Source organism: Stigmatopora nigra, chromosome 8, assembly GCF_051989575.1.
Source record: "Stigmatopora nigra isolate UIUO_SnigA chromosome 8, RoL_Snig_1.1, whole genome shotgun sequence".
NCBI classification, from domain to species: Eukaryota; Metazoa; Chordata; class Actinopteri; order Syngnathiformes; family Syngnathidae; genus Stigmatopora; species Stigmatopora nigra.
Genome location: NC_135515.1, coordinates 4482662 through 4505712, shown reverse-complemented (window position 1 = coordinate 4505712; position 23051 = coordinate 4482662). Strand labels below are relative to the sequence as shown.

Sequence of the window (23051 nt, the reverse complement as noted above, 5' to 3'; positions counted from 1 at the left end):
TCAATCACACTGAACTAATAAGATTAGTGAGGTTATACTAGACAGCGCAGCTCCTCCATCTTCACTCATAATGTGGCACCACCAGAGACCTCCACCCGACTAGGCCTAAATGCCCAGGGAAGGAGAGTACCCCATCTGGAGGGTGCGGCATCCCCCTACCAACATCCAAGGAAAACTCCCGTAGTGAAGGAGGATAGAACGATGGACATATTTTTTTGGATCTCTATATTCTTTCTATAATCTACCTGTTTTTCCTTACTCTCTGTCCCCCTATACCAAAGGTGGAGAACAAGTTAGACACGGAGAGCAAAAATGTTAAACTGTGAGAGTCAAAGAGCCACACCACATGGTGATCTGCCAAAACAGACAATTTAAAAACAACTAAGACCATGTTACTCACCATAATTCTTTATTCCCCTTAAAATAATCAAGTGTGTTTATTTCAAGGTAAATGTCCACCCTCAACACACACATCAAATGCAATTTTGCCAAAGTTTATACCAAATATGATAAGAAGCAATGTCTAAGAAGAAGAAAAAGGAAAAGAAGAGAAAACCATTTTTTAAAACACAATAATCCCAGATTACCCTCCCAAATAATTACATCAGGATCAGTGTATGATCCCTGGCATTAAAATGGCTTGCCGGTAGTCTATATACAGAGATATAAGATATATTTGTCTGGTTTTTATTAGTAGTAGTTCAACTAAAATTGGATAAAAATGATGGACAGTTTTGTGCGGGGGCGAGGGGCGTTTCGCTTTTAATGTGACGTCGCTTTCGCGGAAGTAAACAGCTCACGAGACGTTTTGTTGATTGAAGGCTTGAAACAGATGGGTGGGAATTGCTCGATTTTAATGATGCTACGATTTACTAAGGTAAGGTTTATTTGTTCCATTTTGACCCATTCAACACGAAAAACTGTTCTTTTACATCTTTTTACTCCCGATGATGTCGTCGTTTCGTTTGATCGACATCGCGATTACAAATGTGATTATCAATGAAGTATAAACCTTATATTTGCTCACTTGCGACAAATGCACAACTAATACATATTTTAAAATATAATGTGTGGCATCAAACGTCACTAGCAATACGTTGGACTAAATGTTGCGATTTGATCTGTTATTGAATTGAAATGGATGCTTTTATTGTCATCATACAAGGTTATTGAGATTACCAGCTTTACCGTGAAGTGCACAAATAACAACAACAAACCATCAGACAAATGAATAATCAATATCAATAACAATAAATAATACCCAATCAATACATAAGGCAATAGGCGTCTATTCCAATCTAAATGGATCGAACATTCCTGGGATCAGGAACTAATTTTACCTTTTGCTTTTTAGGTCTAATGCACATGTGACTATCCTCCAACAGTGTCATGGCTGAGATGCTAGGACAGAGATGTTTATTTGGCCTTGGTGTCCTATTGGCCTGGCTTGTTCTTTTCCATCTGCTTGTTAATATCTGGCTGCTGTGTGTGTTCACCAGCCTGCTGGTGGTACTTGGGGGCTGGTTGGGCTCACAGGCTATCTTGGAATCCAACCATGTCATTCACCTGGAGAGATTTATCACTCTAGAAAAGGTAAGCCATTACTTAAAAAGCCATTTACATCATATGTTGTACCATTTATGTCATTGCACTCATTTTCAGATTCATTCCACTATGGAGGATGAACATGATCTGGACCAAGAAATCCACAATTCAGTGAGGAAGATTATCAGGGATTTTGTTTCCTCCTGGTACTCGATGGTGTCTTCTGAAAGTGCCTTTGAAAACGAAGTTGAAGATGCCATGATTTCCATGTTCATGGAATTGAAGAGCCGTGCAAGGCAATTGGACCGAAAGGTACACAATTTGTAAAATATGATGAATAGCTAAGTGTGGTTGTCTTTGTACAAAAATGTGCATCTTGTGCGTTTCTTAAAGAAATTTACAACCCAAAGAAGTTTCGACCTTATGGTAAACATAAATAAATACACAACAATTATTTACAAATGACATTTGGCCTATATTTAATTGAATACACCACATTTATCTTATTTATCTGCATGCAATTTTGTGATGGTGAAATTTATGGATTAAATTGGCCTTTCACCTTTTCTGTACTTTAACAGAAACTAACCCAGAGGGTCTTGGAAATGTTTGGCTGCCATCTGCAGGACTATCTTCGAGCTAAGGAGATGGTTGCACAGCAACAACAATTGTCTCCAACTACCAAAGTGATGAGTGATGAGAAGGGAAAGATGTGGTTGGCATATTCCAAAGTGACTACACCTCACTGTGTAATGACCAGTGAGACAGTGCAATTTAATTACACCAGATCACTAGTGGACTTATTGCTGCACATTTTAGTGCCCGCCCCTCACTTAGAAACAGGCACAGGGCGATTTGTTGTGAGAGAGCTCATAACCTGCAATGTTTTCCTCCCTCTTTTTGACAAATTGTCGGACCCTGACTGGCTAAATCTTTTCTTGATAGACATAATTGGCAGTTCTAATAAATACAAGGAAACAAGTGGAGAAGATAAAGTGGATTTGTCCTTACCACTTCCCAGTTTAGAACTAGAGATGAGTCTCCCGCAAGAGATCACATACAAGAACCAAAACAACGCTGATCTCCTTCATCCAGATGCTCAAATAGAAAGTGAAAATGATGTTGGCATGGTCATTCCTCAACACTCAATGCACGATGTTGAACATTCAGTGGTTGATAGTCAACAGAATAACATTGAAGAAGAGACAAGTCAGACCTTAGGAAATTCTCCATCTGGAATCAATTTGAATCCATTTTACCAAGAAAATGATTCTGACTTGGATTCTCCATCTGTGGACTACAGAGAGGGTTCCATTGATTCTTTGGTCATGATAGGACAAGATGATAGTTTGTATGATCAACAGAAAGAATGTGGAATCGAGTGCAGTAATGGTAATGATCTGAAGCTTCTTGGTCTCGATCAATTCGATGCCTCCTGTCCTGCAGTTTCTATGAATTCAGAGGCATATGGGCCTACAAATGGCTCAATGGAAAAAGCAAGAGGAGGGACTCACATGATGAGCCAGGAAAACTTGGAGAGTGAAAGTAGCCTCCCTTCAGTAAACCAAGCCAGTGGGCTTCCTTTGGTTGTTGAACCAATTGGGAGTGCAAATGATTTGACTGTCATGAGCCCATTACATTGCACTTCCCCATTGCCTCCATTCAGTTTTGAGCCACTAAGTAGCCCCGATGGACCAATCATTATCCAAAACCTTCGCATCACTGGCACTATTACAGCTAAAGAACATCGAGGAACCGGCTCACATCCTTACACTCTTTACACAATCAAGGTAAGATCTGTACTATTAAGTCTTTCAACCATAAGTGCTATTAAAATTAGGTGAAATATGTACAAATGTTTTTCTCTCTTTTTCTACCGACAGTCTATGTTTTTTATTTTAAACTGTAGTTGAAAAACTGTGATTCTCCATCAATTTGTTTTTCTTTCAGTATGAGACAGCAATGAGCTGTGAGAACCTTGGACATATCAATCCAAACTCAGAAGATGGAGACACATTGCACTCAGGTTTTGAAAGTCCATCTACAGCACAACCAGTGGCCTATCATATGGTCAACAGACGTTATAGTGAATTTCTTAACCTACAAGCACGAGTGGAAGAGAGAACTGAACTAAAGAAACTCATCAAAGGTAGAAGTATCCCATCATAAAATATAACTATTGATTGAAAACAACAAACAAGGATTTTCAGCTACCATCTATTTGTGTACTTGAATCCATACTTTAATTATGAATTGTGATGTTTTGATTTGAAGGTGTCAAAGGGCCAAAGAAAATTTTCCCAGACATGCCATTTGGAAACATGGACAGTGATAGGATAGAAGCCAGAAAAGGGATGCTGGAGACCTTTCTAAAGGTGTGTAATATTTTTTTTGAGTATATCTGTGCTGAATATGAAAAGTACTTGTCAAATTACAACCATTTTTATGACCCCTCTGCAGCATCTTTGTGCCGTTCCCGAAATAGCCAACAGTGAGCAGATGCAGGAGTTTCTGGCTCTAAATACTGATGCTCGGATTGCCTTTGTCAAGAAACCTTTTATTGTTTCACGCATTGACAAGGTTTGTTGGTGGTCATTCACTACAATACATTTGAATAAGATTAACATCTTAAGTCAATGTTTTGCAATACTTTTAACATTGTATATTTCTGCAGATTGTGGTGAATGCAATTGTGGACACACTGAAGACTGCATTCCCTCGTTCAGAACCTCAGAGCCCAACTGAGGAAAATGAGGGCGAGGTGGATGGAGGAAAAGTCATTACTGACAAAAAAAGCAAGTATGTTGTCAACGTCAAACATATCAAAATGCAATTACCTACATTACTATGACATTAACAATGTTCATAAACAACAGTGAAAATATTACCAACAAATTACTTTATGCCTTGTCTCAGGTCCCGCCTGAAATTCTCCAGCAAAAACATCCCATTTTTAAATGGCTCAGATATTGGACAACCTGTGTTGTTCAGCTTGGAGCAAGCCAATACTGTAAGTTAATTAATTGACCCCTCTTTGTAAATGGGAGGCTTTACAGTTTACATCTACTGTATCTTTTTTCTTACAGATTTTTAATGGAATGTCTTTAGAGGATCTGCAAAATTTTATTTATAGACAAGAGAATCTGTCTGTCACATCAACGCCAAACTGTGCAGATAGTCCAATTACTATTCCACAATATGGACATTGCCAGCAAGATGGTACGATTGGAAAAGAAAGTCAAGGACATGGTGAGGAAGAAGAGTGTGTGCCACTTGAATTTCGACTTTATGCTGTCACTCTTATGACTGGTGAATGTGTGTATACAAGGTGTTCCAAAATGTTTGACCTCATTTCAATTTTCTGTGCAGCTGGCAAAGAGGCAGTGCGCATGGAATTGACAGACATAGCATTGAACATAATGTGTGTGCTCATGAGAGAGCAGTGGAGCTGGCTGTGCACTGAGAATATTCAAAGGACCATCAGGCTGCTGTTTGGGACACTCATTGACAGGTAATATTGATGTACTGTAGCATAGTGTTGAGAGGGTACGTAAAAACAGACTGTCTGTGTTTCCACCCCTCACATGGTAAATCTTGATGTGAAAGAGGTCAGACCTCAATGAAAGGTCAGTGTCCCCCAGAAACATCCAGCCTATGAAATGTACTCATCACAAGACCTTAAGTCCAACAGTTATGCAAAAGGATTTGGCGGGGGGGGTGAGTTGAGATCACCTGTAGTGCGAGACTATGCCAAGTGAGACTAGTTTGCTGCTCTTGAAGTTTCAAATCCGTATAGGAATGCAATGAGGCATTGGCTACATTTAAAATGGGTTGCCTGCTCAGACATAATTGTCTAATTAGTCAAGTCAGGCACAATGACAAGGTCACAGAACATTATTTTCAAATGTCAGTTTGTCAACCTGTAGTGATAAGGAGTGGATTGGTGCCAAATTATTCTCGCATAATATTTCCCCTTTTGTCTTATTGGCTTTTTTTCTTAATACATATTAAATTTATAGGTTTCTTAATCTAAATTATAGTCTAAAGACCTTGAGTGGTTTAAGTCTTAAAACATTTTGTGTTTTCCACATTTAGCTGGCTGGATGTGAGTGTGGCCAATCTAACCAGTACCGGATACTGGGTCCATTACCTTCAGGTCATCCAGGAATCTGTTTGGCCAGGAGGAGTTTTGCCTGCATTGCCTCAAACAGAGCGAAGCCGGCAGGAGAAAGACAACACCAAAAAACAAGCCTTGTATTGTCTAATGAGACTACTGCCAGGTATACAAGCTGACTGACACTACATAATGTGTGGCCTGGTCCGGTCTGTTTTCCATATCTCCCTCCACCAACACACATGAATCAAATCATCTGGATCAAATTTCTGGATGCACATAATCCTCCCATTACCCATGTTTTAATGTGTGAAATATTAAAGCAGCAAGTTGGAGTAGGCCCATTTTGATGATTTTCCTGGCTTTGTGTCCACAGATTTAATCACAGATTTGCTCAACTCAGACAAGTACAAATTCACTTGGCAGACTGTCCTTGAGTCTTTCCAAGACCCTTACATTAATAGGTAAGAAATTGCTGTATTGATCACCCTTTAATGTTCTCAAATATGATTACTACTTCCCTTATATAGACCAGTGAATTGTGCCCCTCACACGTGATTGGCGTATTGACCATGCTGTAGCCTCACTAAGTCAATTTGACCCTTTACGCTGATTCTCGACTTGACTGAACGAGAACTGCCATTTCTATCACTAATTCAATTTCCCGTTCTGTTTTATTAGACACTTGGTTTACAGCATTTGTGACCTTTTAGTAGAGTTCCTGGTTCCTGAATTACCAGAGCAAAGCTTTCAAAGGAGTTTACTACAGAACCTCTCCAAAAATCCAGAAAAACTCTTGGCATGAAGTTACAACCCAAAACTGAGTTTAGTACATGATTTCCTCAACAATATGAACCCAACCTTTTTTCCATTTGAAAATGTACACTAAAAATTTGGGTGTTCGACTGAACCTGAACCCACTCAGTTATAATTTGTAGTCATGACAGCAATGTATTGTACTACTTAAATTGTGGGTAAAAAAAAATGCAAACCTCTTGTGACCTTGATCTGAAAGGCAAAGAGTGCTTAAAGTACAAAGTACTTAAATAAGCAAATTAAATTCAACTACTCTGGCACCAGTTGCACTTATACTCAGGCAGTACATAAACGCTGATAGATTTCAACATGTGTAAAAAGAAACACATTTTTTAAATCGTTTTCTCCATCTGATATTCAGGCAAAGCCAAATTTTGTTTGCATGACATTATCTGTCAATACGAGTCCTTTTTTTCCACGACTGTAAGTCAAGGCCAAAGTCAGTATTATTTAAATAATAGCAATATTATGTCAGGAAAACTTTGAATCACCCTTGAACATTCCTTGATGGAAATCCTTTTTTTATGAATGAATAATATATATAAATTATCTACAGAATATATCCTGTAAAGTACTAATGAGTTTGGGTCAGAGAAACAGCTCAGGCAGTTAGAATTGTTATCCAAAGTATGGAGATGGATAACATTAACTTAAGTTAGAAGTTTAATCATTTTTTGTTGTGATATTTTATATTTCCTAATAGCAAATATGGGTCAGTGACAAAGTTGATGAGAAATGTGCCAGTAATGTCTTCTCCCTCTTGTGAAGTAATTTTGTCCCACTCATAACTGCTGTCCTTTTAATGAAGTAAGACAAAATCTGACTACTAACAAGTATATTCAATGAATAAGACAAATAATGCGTTAATAGGTCTTAAATCTACTGAAATATTGTCTATTTAGGCAAGGAACATATATTTGTTATAGCTTTAAATTAAATGCATTGTTTTTGAATGCCAAAATACACTGTATTGTATGTCATACCATGATATACAGTATTTTGACTATAGTAGTGCAAGAATTGATGGGAAGTTACACTCTACATCCCATTAAGGATATGTACAAGTAAGCCCTTTTCATTTTCAATATTTATACCAATTTGAGCACTTTATTGGTGAAACTTATGTAAGCAAACTGCCAATCGTGTGCTAATGTTGCTTATAGCTCATGTTTTTTGTCTGGTACAAATATGTAGATGCAAGTATGTTTTGCATGCTGTGTATTGCTTTAAAATATATGCTTATTACTGAGCATATCTTCAAAACAATAAAGTTATTCAAGTAACTTATCATACGTGCTCTGAGATACTTCATCTGCTCACATGTACAAGCAGTATATTTGTACGTGTTGCACATAGTCGTAATATAGAAAAGAGAAAGCTGAAAAGAGCAACAGTGCCAGTAAAAGTCTCTTAGTGTGCACGTGATCAACTCCAATTCTAGGAATTTGAAGACTATTTACAGAGTTATGTCTGACAGGTCAGGAGGTCTGTCGTTTCAGTGCCGCCAGAAAAAAATCTCATTGTGACAAAAATCTAATGAAGTGAACAGTTTTCAAACTAATGGTTACATTATAGACTTGAATGCATACAAAGCCAAATATTGGACAAAATGATACAAATTTGCAATCTTTGAGTGGCAATAGTAAGAAGGTCAAAACCATGGAAGACAAAACCTTCTAGTGGCTGGAAAAGAGAAGCATTTTATCAAGTGAAGTATATAATAAAAAGCAATTATTTTAAAGATAGTATTGGATTTTATCGGGTGATGCTCTAGCAACCCTTTCAAGGATTTCTATGGAAGATGAATGAATGCACATAGTACAATTATCCATGTACTAGGACTAATTAATTGTCTTCTGAGAAGCTTTCACCAATTGTTCCACCTCTAGGTGGCGAGATTGCCCAAGTGCTGAGTCAAAGGTAGTTTTTGCACGACCTTGAGCAAAGTAGAAGCAGTTGATGGTACCATCCCATTCAATCTCTCATCTCATTTTCCCAACCTCTTTATCCTCATTAGAGTCACAAGGGATGCTGTAGCCTATACCAGCTGAGAGGCGGGGGACAACCTGAATCGGTGGACAGCCTACCATGCATGTTTTTGGGAATGTGGGAGGAAATCGGAGTACCCGGAGAAAACCCACACGGGCCCAGTGAGAACATGCAAACTCCACACAGGTGGACCGATCTGGATTTGAACCTAGGACCCCAGAGCTGTGAGGCCTACGCACTAACCACTCGCCCCACCAGGCCACCCTCAATTTAATCTCATGGTTATAATAAAAACGGTTAAAGGCAGAAATTATAGTTGGAGGCATGTGGCCAAATTCTGGGCCATGTACACACCCAATGTCATTAGGTCTCTACCAATTCCAGTACAGTAAATTATATATTCTTGTTCAAATTGGGGAGGTATTTAAAAAAAATATGGATGATAATGATTTATTTCCCAACATTTCACCTGAATCTGTCTTTATTCATCTACATTTTGTTGCATTACTCAACTTGCCATTCAGGGGGTGTCACAATTGTTTTTCAGGTTAATCCTTAGAGGTTTGGATTTGGTAATGAATCAAAAAGAAGCCGTGAAGTAAAGGACAAGGGCATCAACGCCTGTGAGTATTCCTTGCATTTGACAACTATATTTTTATTTTGCATTTTCTACACTTTTTTTTCACCACCTTTAGCGTGACCCAAGTCTAACCTATGTAGAACTCCATTGCAAACCCCAAGTATATCATGTAGGGGTATTAAAACCACACCATCCCCATGTATAGCATGTCATAAATCAGGGTTTTTCCTTGGCCCAAAAAATTTCCTCTTGGTGTACTGAAGAGCAGAGCCTGGCTGACACATAGGCACCGAGGACTAGTTGTCTCGGCGCGAATGTGACGGTGATGTCTCAGCAGTGTTGCACGCTATTCTTATCTCATTGACGCCATGTACAGCGTCAACACATCCTCACTCCCTCGGTCCATCCAGTCACCACAACCTCCCCTCCACCATCATCCTGTTCTCTCTAGTGTCTGAGTCGCGCAATTTGCATCCTCCTCCTCCTCCCTGTTACACACTCCATGACAGTTCTACACACGTTGCTATTAATAAATTTGCTCGTTTCTCTTGTCATAGCACCTTGTGTTTGGTGTGAGGTCAGCCTGATGGGGAAGTAAGGAGATTAATTCAATAGAAGGTTAAGAACAATCTCACATCCCATTGAGAAATAATACAATGGAAATGCCCTAAAATAGAAAGCTTAGTTTCCGGTAAGAGCAGATTTTCATGTGAACATTCTTAATTCTCATACAAATTCTCATGAATACACAATAATATTCTTTACCTCCGCCAATAGGAAACCAATTTTTTTAACTTGAGAAATATGATCAAACTTGCAGAATATATTTATAATATAAAACAGAAGCAGATGCCAAAAAAATATTTTTTCCTATGAAAGTGCATTTATCGTGAGAGAAAGTATATATTTTCAAGTGAAGTAATATTTCCTGACAAATTTTATTATCAATTTATATACTATATGTACTATATGTACTATTTCTACTATATGCACTATTTGTACTATATGCACTATATGTACTTTTTGTACTATATGTACTATATGTACTATATGTGCTATATGTGCTATATGTACTATATGTACTATATGTACTATATAAACTATATACGCTATGTATACACTATATTACATAAATATACTATATAAATTGATAATAAAAGTTTTAGGAAATAATACTTTATTTGAAAATATATATTTTCTCTCATGATAATGCACAAAAACGCCGATTTTGTTTGCCAGCCTATCACATGTCTCATACATGTTGAGACAAATAAGCATTCACACTTATATTCACACTTACTGCAATGTAGACATTTCAATAAGCCAACCATACATCTTTTGGTAAATGTGGGTGGACGCCAAGTACTTGCAAAAACCCACACAACACAGCATGAAACTCAACCACCAATCAATGTGATAGTTTTCCGTCGTAAGAATTAACACATCTATACCAATATTTATTTTTTCTGCAACATACCTTGTACAAGTTGTACGTCACAGAATTGGTGGAAAGCGCTAGAAAATAATCTACCTTGAAGTCATTGTCTTTAAATAAACGGCAAAGTCTGGCGTCTGAACAGTGGCGTGCACACTTTTTATAGCTCCCTTCCACGAGAGCGTATGCGAGCCCCCGCCTTGATATCCTCGCTGTGTTGATTCTTCTCATCCCTCCACCTGCTCCCTTGCACACCCCCTTGCCTCCCCCCATCTCCAATCTGTCCCGTGTGACGCCATGATGCTTTGACAGTGCGATTAGAGTCTGTTCTCCGAGGTGAGGCTGGAATTCTTCTGCCTCAGAGGCGGGGGCCGCCACTGCAAAAATAGCGCTTGTAGTGTGGGGGTGGCATCTGGGGAGGGCCGCTGATGTTTTTTTGGATAGTGTAAGCACGGAGCCATTGTAAAGACACGAGGTGCTGGTGCTGTTACGTAAGTCGGCCTCTCGTCGGCAAATTTAGCTCGGGCTTGCTCACGCATAAATTTGATGAGCGGCAGGATTGCGATCGTCACGGCCTGGGTATTTAAAAGTATCAGGATGCGTTGGCGTGTGTATTATTTGTAATTTTCGGGAGTTTTAAAATGTCAAACGTGGGTTGACGAGACAATCACAAACACCTAGGTCACCCAAAAGGCTATTCTGTGACTAAATGTAGTCATACGTCAAATTTGTGCCCTTAAGTCAAGGTAGCAACTGCACTTTTTTGATTGTGCCAATCAAAAACGTTTGTGATGCATCTCCGGTATGTACAATCGTACAAGTACTTAATGACGCATCCCCGATGGCGTTAATGTGCACAGATGGGAGGAAGATAATATGGTCGAACATGGCGCAAATATCAAGTTGCTGCCGTCAGTCGTCCTCGCTTGCCTGCGTGAGTGCGTGCCGTACACTAAACGCCCCGCAGCAGCCGCGGTCTTGAAATGCACTTGCTAACTTCATTAACACATCAAGCTTAACTTTATTTCGTGTGGGCAAGTGTGCTTGTAAACACCCTGTAGCTATGGACCTGCCATAAAATCGTTAAGCGTGAGTGACCTGTTTTTAGAGGCACTTTTTGCAGTGCTTTTTACGTTAGTACTTGCTAAACAACATTTCCCACTGAGATCAATTAGGATGATGATTTCCTTGAGTCAAACCTGTGGACGTCAAATAACCTTATTCACGTTAAAGGCTATGTTTCTTTATTATTTTTACATTACTTGTCAGAGTAATACTAACGTTGACTGTCACTATAGCGTGACGTTTGTTTTCATGACAATCCGTCAGAGATGTGAATTTTTTTATGGCCAAAAAAGACTATAAATGATCAATTCCTAGTCAACTGGATGGAAGAAATATTTTGAACACACGAATTGGATATATTTATTGATACATGAACGATTGCAAAGTATCAAAATATAAGTTAAACCAAACAGTTACATATTATAGCAAAGTCTCTCCTGCTTTTTGTCAGCATTAAAAATGAAAGAGGTAAAAATGTATAATGCATTAGTGAAAACCATCCATCTGGGTGGCACACAGGTATAGTGTAAATAATGCAGATTACAGATGGCGAGATTAAAATGAGCAGGTTTATTTTTTTTATGTAGCTCCAGTAAATGCTGGCCTGCTGTCTCGCTGTAAAGATTCTGGGATTATTCATGACGGCAGCTCTTTTCCCCGACTTGACACTCCTGACTGTCAGCTGTCAAAGACACGAGTGGGGAAAGTGCTTACAAATCATTTCCTATAAAAAGGAAAAAAAATCTTACTGTCACCTGATGTTGATTTAACCAAATGTACACAATGGTTTCAAGCTCTGATCTTTGGCTGGAAAGTAGGTTAAGAATGACGAGTTGCTTGAGTTTTGAGTCATGAGGGGCTGTGGAACACTGAAAGCCACTGAATGCATTTGGACTTGAGGCGTTCGACTCCCTGGTGAAGCGAGACCGTCCACGGGGGTGCAATGAGCGGCTGTAGCGCTGACGATCAGAGCAAGGGAAGGAAAAAACCCGCAGGGATTGTTTTGATGTTGTATCGCTCTGGTAACCAGGAGGCAATTGCCAACTTTTTTAATAAGTGCCTTGCCATTACGCCAACTGTCTAATTACTAAGTAGCTGAAGTTGAAGTGACCTTGCGTGACCTTAATTGAAAGACGTAGCACTGAGTAAGAAACTTTCGCAATAGGAGGCGGGGTTTTTTTGTGATGTCATTGTTTACATTTCTCACGTTGCATCATGGTAGCGTGCGGCAAGAAACGGCGGATTTTAAGTGTGGTTGCTTTTTAACGTTTGAAGGAGGTTTTTTGATCGAGATGGGTGATTTAGTCTTGTGGTGTGGTCTGTTGTACTTTTGAGGACTGGAGATTTTTGTTGTTGTTATTTTTAATTCCAAAACAAGCCATAAAAAATAGTTGAGGTTAATCAGGAGATTGAAACCAGAGTTTTGTCAGATTGGAATGTGCTTTTCTACATGTTGTTGTTCAATGTGCTTTATAATATTGGATTTGGACTCAAGTTCATAAAGTTGTGAGGCAGCCATATTTTCTGTTGTTTAATGTTTGCATAATTATACTAGACAAGGATATGGGTATGCTACTTTGATAGAACAAGGAATGCTTAGAGTCAGGCTAATTGAATTGAATTGAATTAAATTGAATGCTTTTATTGTCATTATATACTTGCAGCATGATCACGAGTTTGTACTTCGAAGAGGGAATTGGCCAAAAAATAGTCTTAAGAGCAAATGAAAGAGAGCTTTTTGTCTCATGCACAAGCCAATAACACATGTGGATTTTATTGTTCCAAGCACTTTTTAAATCAGTGAGAATCTGCAAACTCTGCGTGCTTACAAGCTGATTTATTACTGCTGCAAGGCTTGAGGGAGACCTTATAAACGCCAGCAAGTTAACTAAACTGTGTATGAGTAAATTCCAGGAGGGAGGGTAAAAAAAACTGGAAAATCCAAAACTCAGCATGCAAATGCCTTGTTTGCACTCAGAAAAACACTGAAGATGCCCTCGGGAGTGTTCTGTTTTAGTCAGTTATTATTGTCATTCAATCTGTTAGCGGTTTAACTGTCCTTTTCTGAGTTATCCCCAAATGGCCTGTGGGACTCTCTGATTGGGTGGGATTCTGTTCCTTGTAAATTACAAGATGTAGGAAATGCCAATCTGAACAAAAGCTTGGCATTTGCGATTCTGCTCCTCTGACTAAATTGTGCAACACAAATACCAATGACTTGGCCTTTTATAATCATGCAACAACTCTTTACATTTATGTTTGTTTAGCATTTGAGAGCTTAACGTAGCAGCCCACTAGTTTCCCCCAGCTGTAAATTAGCCGTAGACATAAACTGTGCTAAGACTTTTGTATGAATATATCGCCAAAGGGAATATACACCGAATGGCCAATGTCAGTTAGTACTTATACTGTGTGTTCTTGTGAATATTTTGGCCTGGTTGGGTTGTATTGCAATGGGATATTTAATGAAAGGCTGACTTCAAAGTTGCTTTTTCTTGTAAACAGTCTTTTTCATGCTGAGATCATAACCGCAGTTTGAGGGGAGCTCGTGAAAAACGCTGAGTGAACATAGCAGTGAGGGATCAAAAAGAGAGGGTTCGGGACATTTTGGTTGGCCGACGCGATCATATTTCTCTCGCAGAGGTGGGGAGGGGAAGCCTTGAGGGCTTATGCAATATTGTGAGAGCCAGGAGGGGTGTAAACAAAACCACTGTAAAGTGGGACAGGCCTAGGCGTTGCATGGCAACGCGTATTTTGGGCAGGGAAAGTAGACAAACACGGCAAGCCTTCCAATAGGAAGAGATGGGGCTGGCCTCGTGAGCGAGGAGCATGCTAGTAACTTCCCGAAAGTATACTGAGAGACTGGGAAAAAAGCAAAACAAAAGCAGGTCAGGAGGGAGAATTAAGACAACACTGCTGGCTCTGTTGTAACCTGGCTTGCCTTGGCTGGAGTCTAGACTACCATGACTAGCAAACAAACAACAAAAACAAATGTGGCCTGCTCTCAAGAGAGAATAAAGTTGGTAACTGTAGTATAAACAAAAACAAAAATTAACATTTTACATACATTATTAGATTAGATATTTTTCATCATTATTATTTTTCAAACAAATTATACAAATATTGTTGTGACATGTAATCGAGCTTTATTACTTTCCATAAGTGGTTTTGAATAATTGGAGATGATTTTAATGCTCACCAATCTTATGGCTATATAGAAATATGAATATTGTGATGTGTGTGTATTACTACATTTATGTTAGTTTTTAACACCTTGGCTGTCATTTAGAGACAAATCAGAGCTTTTTTTCTTATTTTATCCACATAGAAATTTGATCATATTGCGACTATTATAGGAAAATTTACATTTACAACCTTCCCATTGTTTTATGGGCATCATATATAAACTCGATGACTTTAATGGACGGCTATAGACGTCCATTTATACCCAGAGTGGCAGGCTGCACTAAACATTGAAAAGATCATTTTTTCAAATGTTTTGGTGTTTATCACTGGCATTGAATGACTGTGAATGTATACAGCAATTTACTTTAGCTGTGTTTATTTCTCCAAAGGGGAAAGATGTAGCTTCGTTCCAAGTTAGCTCGGTCTGTTAGCCACCTAGGTTAGCCCGGATGAGTATAGCACGGAAATGAGTGGAGTAATAACAACAATGACGCATCATTGGGGGGTATGAATTGAGTAACTGGTGGTTGGTCGTGCCGCTGACAAACGGTGACCGGTAACGCGACATGACGAAGGGGAAAAAAACTTTCGAAGCTCTCTTTAACCTCACTGAGAACCCGGAAGTGGCGTCGTGTAGCGCTGCCGCCCCGTTGCTATAGAAACCGTTTACTGGGAGGCACAACATGCGAGGAGGAGACAACAGCGGTGTTGCCATGGAGACAGCAAGCGACACACGCGCACGGAAGCACATGTTTCTTCTCATCTAATCGAAAAATATCGACTATTTGGAATTGTTGGTGTAAACAATTTTGTATTTGTTGGTTGCATAGTCTTTCGATTTTTCTGGAAGTGGGAAGGTGCCTCCATAACGAGGTGATTCATGAGGAGGCACTTGAGTAGCGCGGCTCAATCACGGTCTCCGTTGTTCTCTGACGTTGCTGGAGCTCTGACAATCCCGATAACCACTTTGTTCATGTGTACACTTGCATTTTGTCCTGTTTTGATTCCCATTTACAAGTTGCCACCTCCAGTTGCTCAGATGGAGGTCCCCATCTTTCTGGCATGGTGTCATCCAGTTAAATAGAGTACGTCAATGAAAATTATCTTCTATTGTGAAGGCTGCAGTATCTCAGAATTCTTATTTAGGTGTGACCTGAGAATTGAAGCATCAAACAAGTGCAGAGAAAATAACGCGAGTCACAACCGTGCCTAGAAATACTATAACTGTTAAACAGATGCTTTAAATAACACATACAACTGATATTCAGCTTTTCCTAGAGAACTTAAACAAAAGCTGATATGACAATTTCTCTATCACCTTGTGTTTTATTTTTTGAATTTAAAAAAGATATATTCTACATGGAAAGGGCAAAACATGAACGTGACACAATTCACCCCTATTTAAACAAAATTTAAGTGGCAATACTTTCCTGTATATTATCCTGCTAATCAAGACATTGTCACCCGATACATTGATTTTTCCACACTAGTCAAACTTTAAAAGTATGAGTTTAATTTCCGAAATAGTCAGACGGTGAGAATCACCCCCTCGGTTTTGAGTACGATTCCCAAAAAAGAAAGGCGTCTATTATTATCTGCTGGCGAGGTACGCTTTGGCCCGTTCCAGCGCGAGAGGGAATCCCTCGACGTCACCAAGGATACCAAACACAACAGCGGTGGACAAATATGGGCATGTACGTCAGCGGAACCCCGAGGCGGAGCTTACGCGTCGCAGTTGTAGGCTCCTCCAGGAGGATTCATTCATAAGACAAAATCTGCTCGTTTGTACCGTAATTCCGCCTCCGATCGCCGGGTCGTGCCTCCGAACGGACTTTATGGATCTATCAAGCTTCGGATTCAAGTCATTTGAACGATCATAAGGAAGAAAAACACTTGTTCGGAACATTTTCTCCCCACTTGCTGGCTGCGGGGAAGCCGATTAAAGCTTTTTTATGCAACTTTTTTGGAAAGACCCTAGGAGCACTTCACCGGGAGAAGGCGACAAGACGAGTAAGTAACTTTATCGGTTTTTACGCACACCCAGGCGTTAAATACAATTTGTTAGTCACTCATTTAGCTTTGTCAGTAGTATATAATGTGTTTTTATAGCTACCGACAGGCAGCGCTAACAACCGAACTTATTTATCGATAACTGAATGTATTTATTTATTTGCAGGCAGCACCAGCGACCCCCATCTCGGCCCCCGAGGGGAAATGTACCAAGGGTTTCCCGGCGACCCCGACAGCGGATCTCGTGGTAGTTCCTCCCCGTCCATAGAGTCCCAATATCTTTCCTCCGTGGACTCCTTCGGTAGCCCGACGACCACCAGTGCCCCGCAGGTAAGTCCGAACCGACGAACCCACGGAAAATGTTGCCTAAATGTGTGTCACTGTACCCGGAACTTCCAAGATCGGTACGCTTCCATATTCATACACGCGTTATTAGTGTTTTCAGGGGTGTTTCGTGTTAAACAAACGTGTTTCCGAGTGGGTACATTGCGGGGGGAAATGTTTAAAAACCCTAAATTGGTAAAACGTGCTCGCATCGTGGTACCGGTGACACAGCTGCAAGATCTACTACGTCACACGCGAAGCTCCGCCCATTGAGTCTCTCCCTCCCTCGCTCACGCTTTCGCTGACGTACATGGCCGTTCTATTTTGGAATGTTACGTCGCGTTGTCAAGGGGAACACTAGCCGGGGGTGTGACGAGGAGGGAACAAGAATGAGGAGGGACTTCGGGGTGACGAAAGGACGCGCACAATTGCTCAAGGCGGTGTTTTCTTGTCCTTGATGCTTTTCTATGCCAGATCCGAGAAATTCCGAAGATTCAGCCAGCAAAACAAAAAACAAGCAACCAAACAGGAAAAGCCAGGGATTCCCATTTGCACCGTTTAACCCGTTGTAGGGCGTGTGACTATTTTGATTCAATTAAAAAACGTATTATTTATAATGATCTACTTATATTATATGTTATCCACGTTCATAAACATTTTTTTGGACTTTTTGAAGTGGGAGAGCTGTCAATGTGACAAATACATTTAACCATTTCCTTACCCTTTGAATGTATGAGTATGCATTGTGTATTTATACTATATAAATAATTACATACATCATTGCCATCCCGCAACCAATGAGATCATATGTCGGCTTCTCGTGTGTGTATGTGTGAATAGATGATTCAAATTATACAAATGAATAGAGTATTATGTATACATAAGTAGGCCCTATATGAATGAATGAATATAATATAAAGCATTACAATACAGTCATTCAGCTTTGACATCCAAAATACTCACTGTTATTCCACAGTTGCTCGATTAGCATTTACGACTACCTGTCCGTCGTGTCTCGTGCCCAGGAGTGTGCGTCAGCTGCGGCCGGCTTGAGCATCGTGGGCAGCGGACCCGGAACCAGCAGCGCAGGGGAAATGCCTGGCTCTTTCGTGCCGACAGTCACCGCCATCACCACCAGTCAGGACCTGCAGTGGATGGTCCAGTCCACCCTCATCTCATCCCAGGCCTCGGGGCATAGCGGCACCACCGGCACCACCACCATGACCCGGCCGGTGTTGCTGGTGGACCCCTATGACATGCCGGGCCCGAGTTACTCCTCCGGTTCCGCTTTCACTCCTCCCAGTTTGGATGCTCCCGGCCCAGCGCCGGGTCCCATCCGTCAGTCTAGAACTCGTAGCCGCCGTACCCGAGAAGAGTCTGTGAGTGAAGACGGAGATGTTGGTGTGTTAGTAAGTGTGTGTGCTTGGACAGTGTGCTTGTTGGCCTTTACACACGCTCGTAAAGAAAGTAACAGACACATAAATAAGTCTACCATGAGTGGTTTTACATGGCGGCTACTAACAAACACTCTTTAACTTCTTATTCTCTTCATTATAGCTGACCCCCGAAGAAGAGGAGAAACGACGTGTACGTCGGGAGAGGAACAAACTGGCCGCTGCAAAGTGCAGAAACCGCCGACGTGAGCTGACAGACCGACTCCAGTCGGTGAGAAACTTTTGCCTTTTCTTTTTTCACCTTAAATGCAAGATACGTCTTGAATTTCATTCATAGACGTCAAAATAAATTGTGTTTAGCGTTTATCTTGTATCAGTCGCATTGTCTTACGTTACGGCAATTCGTCTTTGTCAGCTTGCACTTTCGTGGATGGCAAGTCTAATTTGTACGCATATAAGCCATACCTTTGATTCAGTCATCGTTTTTTTTTTGCGACAAATATGGCGGATATGTGAGAAAATACTTTAATCAATTTCAATCTAAGATTGTTGTCAAACATGGGTAGGGCTGTTGAGTCCTTTGAGTTGTTGGCTAGTTACAGTACTTTCAGTAGAACCTTCAACGTCCTCTAACACTCACTCACGTTGGATCCCGAACAGGAGACGGACATCTTGGAAGAGGAGAAGGCCGAGCTGGAGGCCGAGATCTCTGAGCTGCAGAAGGAGAAGGAGCGCCTGGAGTTTGTCTTGGTGGCCCACCAACCCAATTGCAAGATCATGTACCAAGATCAGCCCCAAGCAAGCGGTGTGCAACTCCCTGTCCAGACCTTACAAGCACCCACTTCCATTGTGGACTTGGCAGTGAAGGAAGACTCTTTCTACCTGCCCTACACGGGCCATCCATCCTCCACCCAGTCCCAGATTCCTCCACAGCAGCAGCAGCAGCAAGTGCAGCAGCCTCAGCCAGGAATGATACAGGAGGTAGAGTTTTCTCGTTCTTTCTATGGCCCGAATGAGGCAGTGGCGCCTGGCGGGCCGTGCCTCATGGCCGGCGACGGCGGTGGCGGCGGTGGTGGTGGTGGTGGTGGCGGCGGTGACCATGACGATGCGGGCATGGCCGGCCACAGCGCTTCATACACATCTTCATTTGTGTTCACCTACCCAGAGGGAGCCTGCGGGGTCAGTGCCAACCATCGGAACAGCAGTAGCGAGCAATCATCCGATTCCTTGAACTCGCCTTCCCTCTTGGCGCTCTGACTGACCGACCAATCGTGCACATACCTAAACGCTCGCTGAGTAGGGGTACTGACTGTCTCCTCCAAGCCCACCCCTATTGTGTTAAAGAACAAAATTATGGCGCATTTCAAGAGGGAGAGAGACGGATTCCAATTGCTTTTTGTCAATCAGAACAGCGCGCACGTGAGATACAGATTAATCTAAAGTCGGCCTTAGGCGAGCTGCCCAAACCGCATCGGTGCCACCCATCTCGTTCCCTCTGATGGTTTCTCATCCATGCCTCCTTTTCCACCCTCCTCTTTTTTCCCATTGCCCAGAGGAGAGACACTCACTGTTAAACTCTTCATCATTTTCTTTTTCTCCTCCTTCAAGTCCTCTACGCCTGAGAGCCCGAAGACCCCTTCCAGTCCTTGGGACCTTCCTTGAGTGAATGACCCCACCTAACACTCGCACACACCTTAACCGCTCCCCCTTCGACCAGGACCGCCATTCTGCAGGGTTTTGCTATGGAGCTTACCCTACAACGGGTGCCACCAGTCGACATTCGGAAATCCGCTTGATGCTAAAACGACAACAACAAAAAAGCCAAGCGGGGTTCTTTGGATGAACCATTTCTCGGTGAGAAGACACGATATCTTGATTGTTCTTCTAGAGCTGCTTTTGTTGTTGTAAACCAAATGCAATGCAAGCAAAAAAAAAAAGGGTATAATCTCATAATCTCACCAGAATTGATTCAAGATTTCTGAATAGTTGATGATGTTTCCCATTTAAATCCAAGGGATTCTTCAGTTCTACATTTTTTTATGTTTCAAGTTCAACAACATTGCCAGTCAAAGCCACTACATAAAAATCTAATTGAAGAAGACTTGGATTTTTAAGGCTAAGAGCCTTATAAGAAGATTCCAGTTGCCTTTATTCAACCTTTGCGAAGGGGTGCCCTCTCGGTTAAACGCATTGCCATGCCGCTGTGGTTTTTTTCTGGAGTGTCTGCTTTGTGCTTTTCTTCATTTGTTTGCCTTTACTGGGCATGGCAGAAAAACCTCAAAACATCAGGCCTTGCACGCAAGTGAACCAGGCCTGTTTATTTCTTTCTTGAGTGAGGTTTTTTGCAGAGGCTGACCCAGAAACAAAAAAAAGAAGGCACCAAAGTCCTCTCTTGTCTGTGAATTTGTGCCAATCGTTTCTTCTCGTATGATCCAGTGAGACTTATGACATATTTCAATGTCTTTTTTATGCATTTGATTGTTCTGCTTTTATTGTACCCCCCCCCCCCAATCCCAGTCCACTACCAGTTTTTATTGTTATAGTCACATCATAACTAAAATTCTCCCCCCGTCTCCCATTATTTCAATGTTTTCATGTGGCAACTTTGAAAGCATGTTGTGCACTTAAAAAAGTTTTTTTGTGCGTCAAAAGTAAAAAAAAAATGTTTCAAGTCTGTATGCCTAAATGTATAGAGATTTAAATATAGTATAAGCGTATTTGCTATGATTGTCAAATATGAATGTGTTGCAGCTCTAAAGGGGATATTTTTATCAATGAAAAGGTTTGAACAATATTATTGAGGTTTACTTTTAAAGAAAAAAAGAAAGAATATTTTTCTATGAAAGAGAAAAAAAATATAAAGATAAATTGATAAGGAAAAAAAGGCCCTATCCCTTAAAATGAAGCATGATGTCATTGCTTCTTGCCATGTGTATTTATGTTTTATAAGCACTATAGAAGACAAAGTCAATGTATGTGTGTAACTATGATTATGTTACAAGGTTTGTGGTGAGGCCTTTACGTTTGTCTGATATTTTTTATTTCTGTGTGAGGTCTTACAGAAAGCTACTGACAACAGCACTTTATCTAAATTAAAAAAAACAACAGTATACTGAAGTCCCTTTACATTTACACAATGTTATCTAATATTGTGTATCTGCCCTACAATCAACAAATAATGTTATTCAATAATGAATTCAAAGGTGTATTTGAAGGATAAACATATCAGTTTATAATACAGATGTTATTTTGAATTTTAAAAAAGAACTTTACATCCAAATATTGGCAAATTGTATACTTTTATCTCCTGGTGGGTGGTTGTTTGTGCTCAGAGAATATCTACATTGACCACACTTTATGATGGAGATAGCTTTTTGACAATTCTTTTTGTGCAAATGTGACAAGAATATGTTCTGTCGTGTCAGAATAAGCATAAAACATTCACTAGTTCTCATGTACATAGTTTGTTCTTCTTTGTGGTGCTATTTTACAATCACGAGGGGAGGAAAAAAAAGGCAGTTTCATGTTACTCGGTTCACATTTGGTTTACATTGATTCCAGACTTATTGGATTTCATACAGCAGAATCTCTGGAAGCATTCAAAAAAATACATTTCCATTGTTATACTAACCACAGTTTATAATTCAAAAATATGAACTGCAACATTGAATGTGTGAACGCCCCTGAAAACATCATTTCTTGCCTTTACGGGATTGCTTTTACTTTCTATAAATATAACGCAAACAATCTGCTTGTACTGTACAACAGCTGTGATAGAATTAGCATCAACCTAACAAGAGTTGCTCCTATTTTTCTATGATGAAGTGAATGTTGCAATGTATTTGTATTATTCCGCACAAGTACAATATCTACACATTATTGTGTTTTTTGTTTGTTTTTTTGGTAATGAAATGCAATACTGAGGCACTTGGATGAACATAATGTAGCAAATATCAGTCAGGTGTTATAAACTGACAGCTACTATATGTCCAATGTAAGGATGTATTGCTATTAGAATTTCTTTCTAATATCACACATTTTCTGCACCTTTTTTTTAATTTTTATGGAGAAATGCTACCAATAATTTCTTTTCCCGGACACTTATTTTTATCTTTTAGGCTACACATGTTATTTGTATCCATTTTTTCATTTAATGTACATTTCATTACTTTGTTTTGCTGAAAATGTTATCATTTTCACAAAGTATACTGACACAGCTTAGGTTAAAACAGTGAAAGAGCCAAAGATATCTTGCTGTATATGTGACAATAACTTACATTTTTTTGTTTACTTATATTTACAGATACATATTGACATCAGGGTGCTATGATATGTTATTATTCTCTGCATATGTAATGTCAAAAAAATGATGGACATTAATATACTTTATTTTTCTAATCTTAATGTCAGGCCTAAGCTTGAAGAGGACCAAAATATATGTAAAAAATCTGTTCAGCTATAGTATATATTAAACAATTTAATGTCTTAATGTCCACATGATTATCTGGGACCTTTAAATGAATAGGATTATGTGGGTTTTTTTTCTGATGACTGCAGTTCACTTGTAAAGGAACTGTGGTAATAATCAGTGCA

The 23051-nt window shown here is 40.1% G+C and overlaps 2 protein-coding genes across 6 annotated transcripts; both read left to right on the top strand.

Annotated features, from left to right (window-relative positions):
* The first annotated feature begins 772 nt into the window (after nucleotides 1-772).
* On the top strand, nucleotides 773-7762 carry LOC144200825 (sorting nexin-19-like). Of its 2 annotated transcripts, XM_077723155.1 has the most exons (14): nucleotides 773-877; nucleotides 1355-1593; nucleotides 1663-1857; nucleotides 2127-3335; nucleotides 3496-3694; nucleotides 3820-3920; nucleotides 4006-4125; nucleotides 4220-4344; nucleotides 4462-4555; nucleotides 4632-4794; nucleotides 4915-5056; nucleotides 5641-5825; nucleotides 6036-6123; nucleotides 6341-7762. In XM_077723155.1, the coding sequence occupies exons 2-14, from the start codon at nucleotides 1390-1392 to the stop codon at nucleotides 6462-6464; spliced, it is 2949 nt and encodes a 982-aa protein (XP_077579281.1). In that variant the 5' UTR covers nucleotides 773-877; nucleotides 1355-1389; the 3' UTR covers nucleotides 6465-7762. The 2 variants fall into 2 exon arrangements, with proteins under 2 accessions (XP_077579281.1, XP_077579279.1); XM_077723153.1 differs by having other exon boundaries at nucleotides 1355-1857.
* Nucleotides 7763-16068: 8306 nt separating this feature from the next.
* fosb (FBJ murine osteosarcoma viral oncogene homolog B) lies at nucleotides 16069-21409 on the top strand. 4 transcript variants are annotated; one of them, XM_077723128.1, is made up of 6 exons: nucleotides 16078-16740; nucleotides 16907-17070; nucleotides 18090-18473; nucleotides 18622-18729; nucleotides 19119-19439; nucleotides 19624-21409. In XM_077723128.1, the coding sequence occupies exons 1-6, from the start codon at nucleotides 16683-16685 to the stop codon at nucleotides 19687-19689; spliced, it is 1101 nt and encodes a 366-aa protein (XP_077579254.1). In that variant the 5' UTR covers nucleotides 16078-16682; the 3' UTR covers nucleotides 19690-21409. The 4 variants fall into 4 exon arrangements, with proteins under 4 accessions (XP_077579253.1, XP_077579252.1, XP_077579254.1 ...); XM_077723129.1 differs by having other exon boundaries at nucleotides 16080-16740; nucleotides 20067-21409; XM_077723127.1 differs by having other exon boundaries at nucleotides 16069-16740; nucleotides 18090-18443; nucleotides 19119-21409.
* The last annotated feature ends 1642 nt before the right edge of the window (nucleotides 21410-23051 follow it).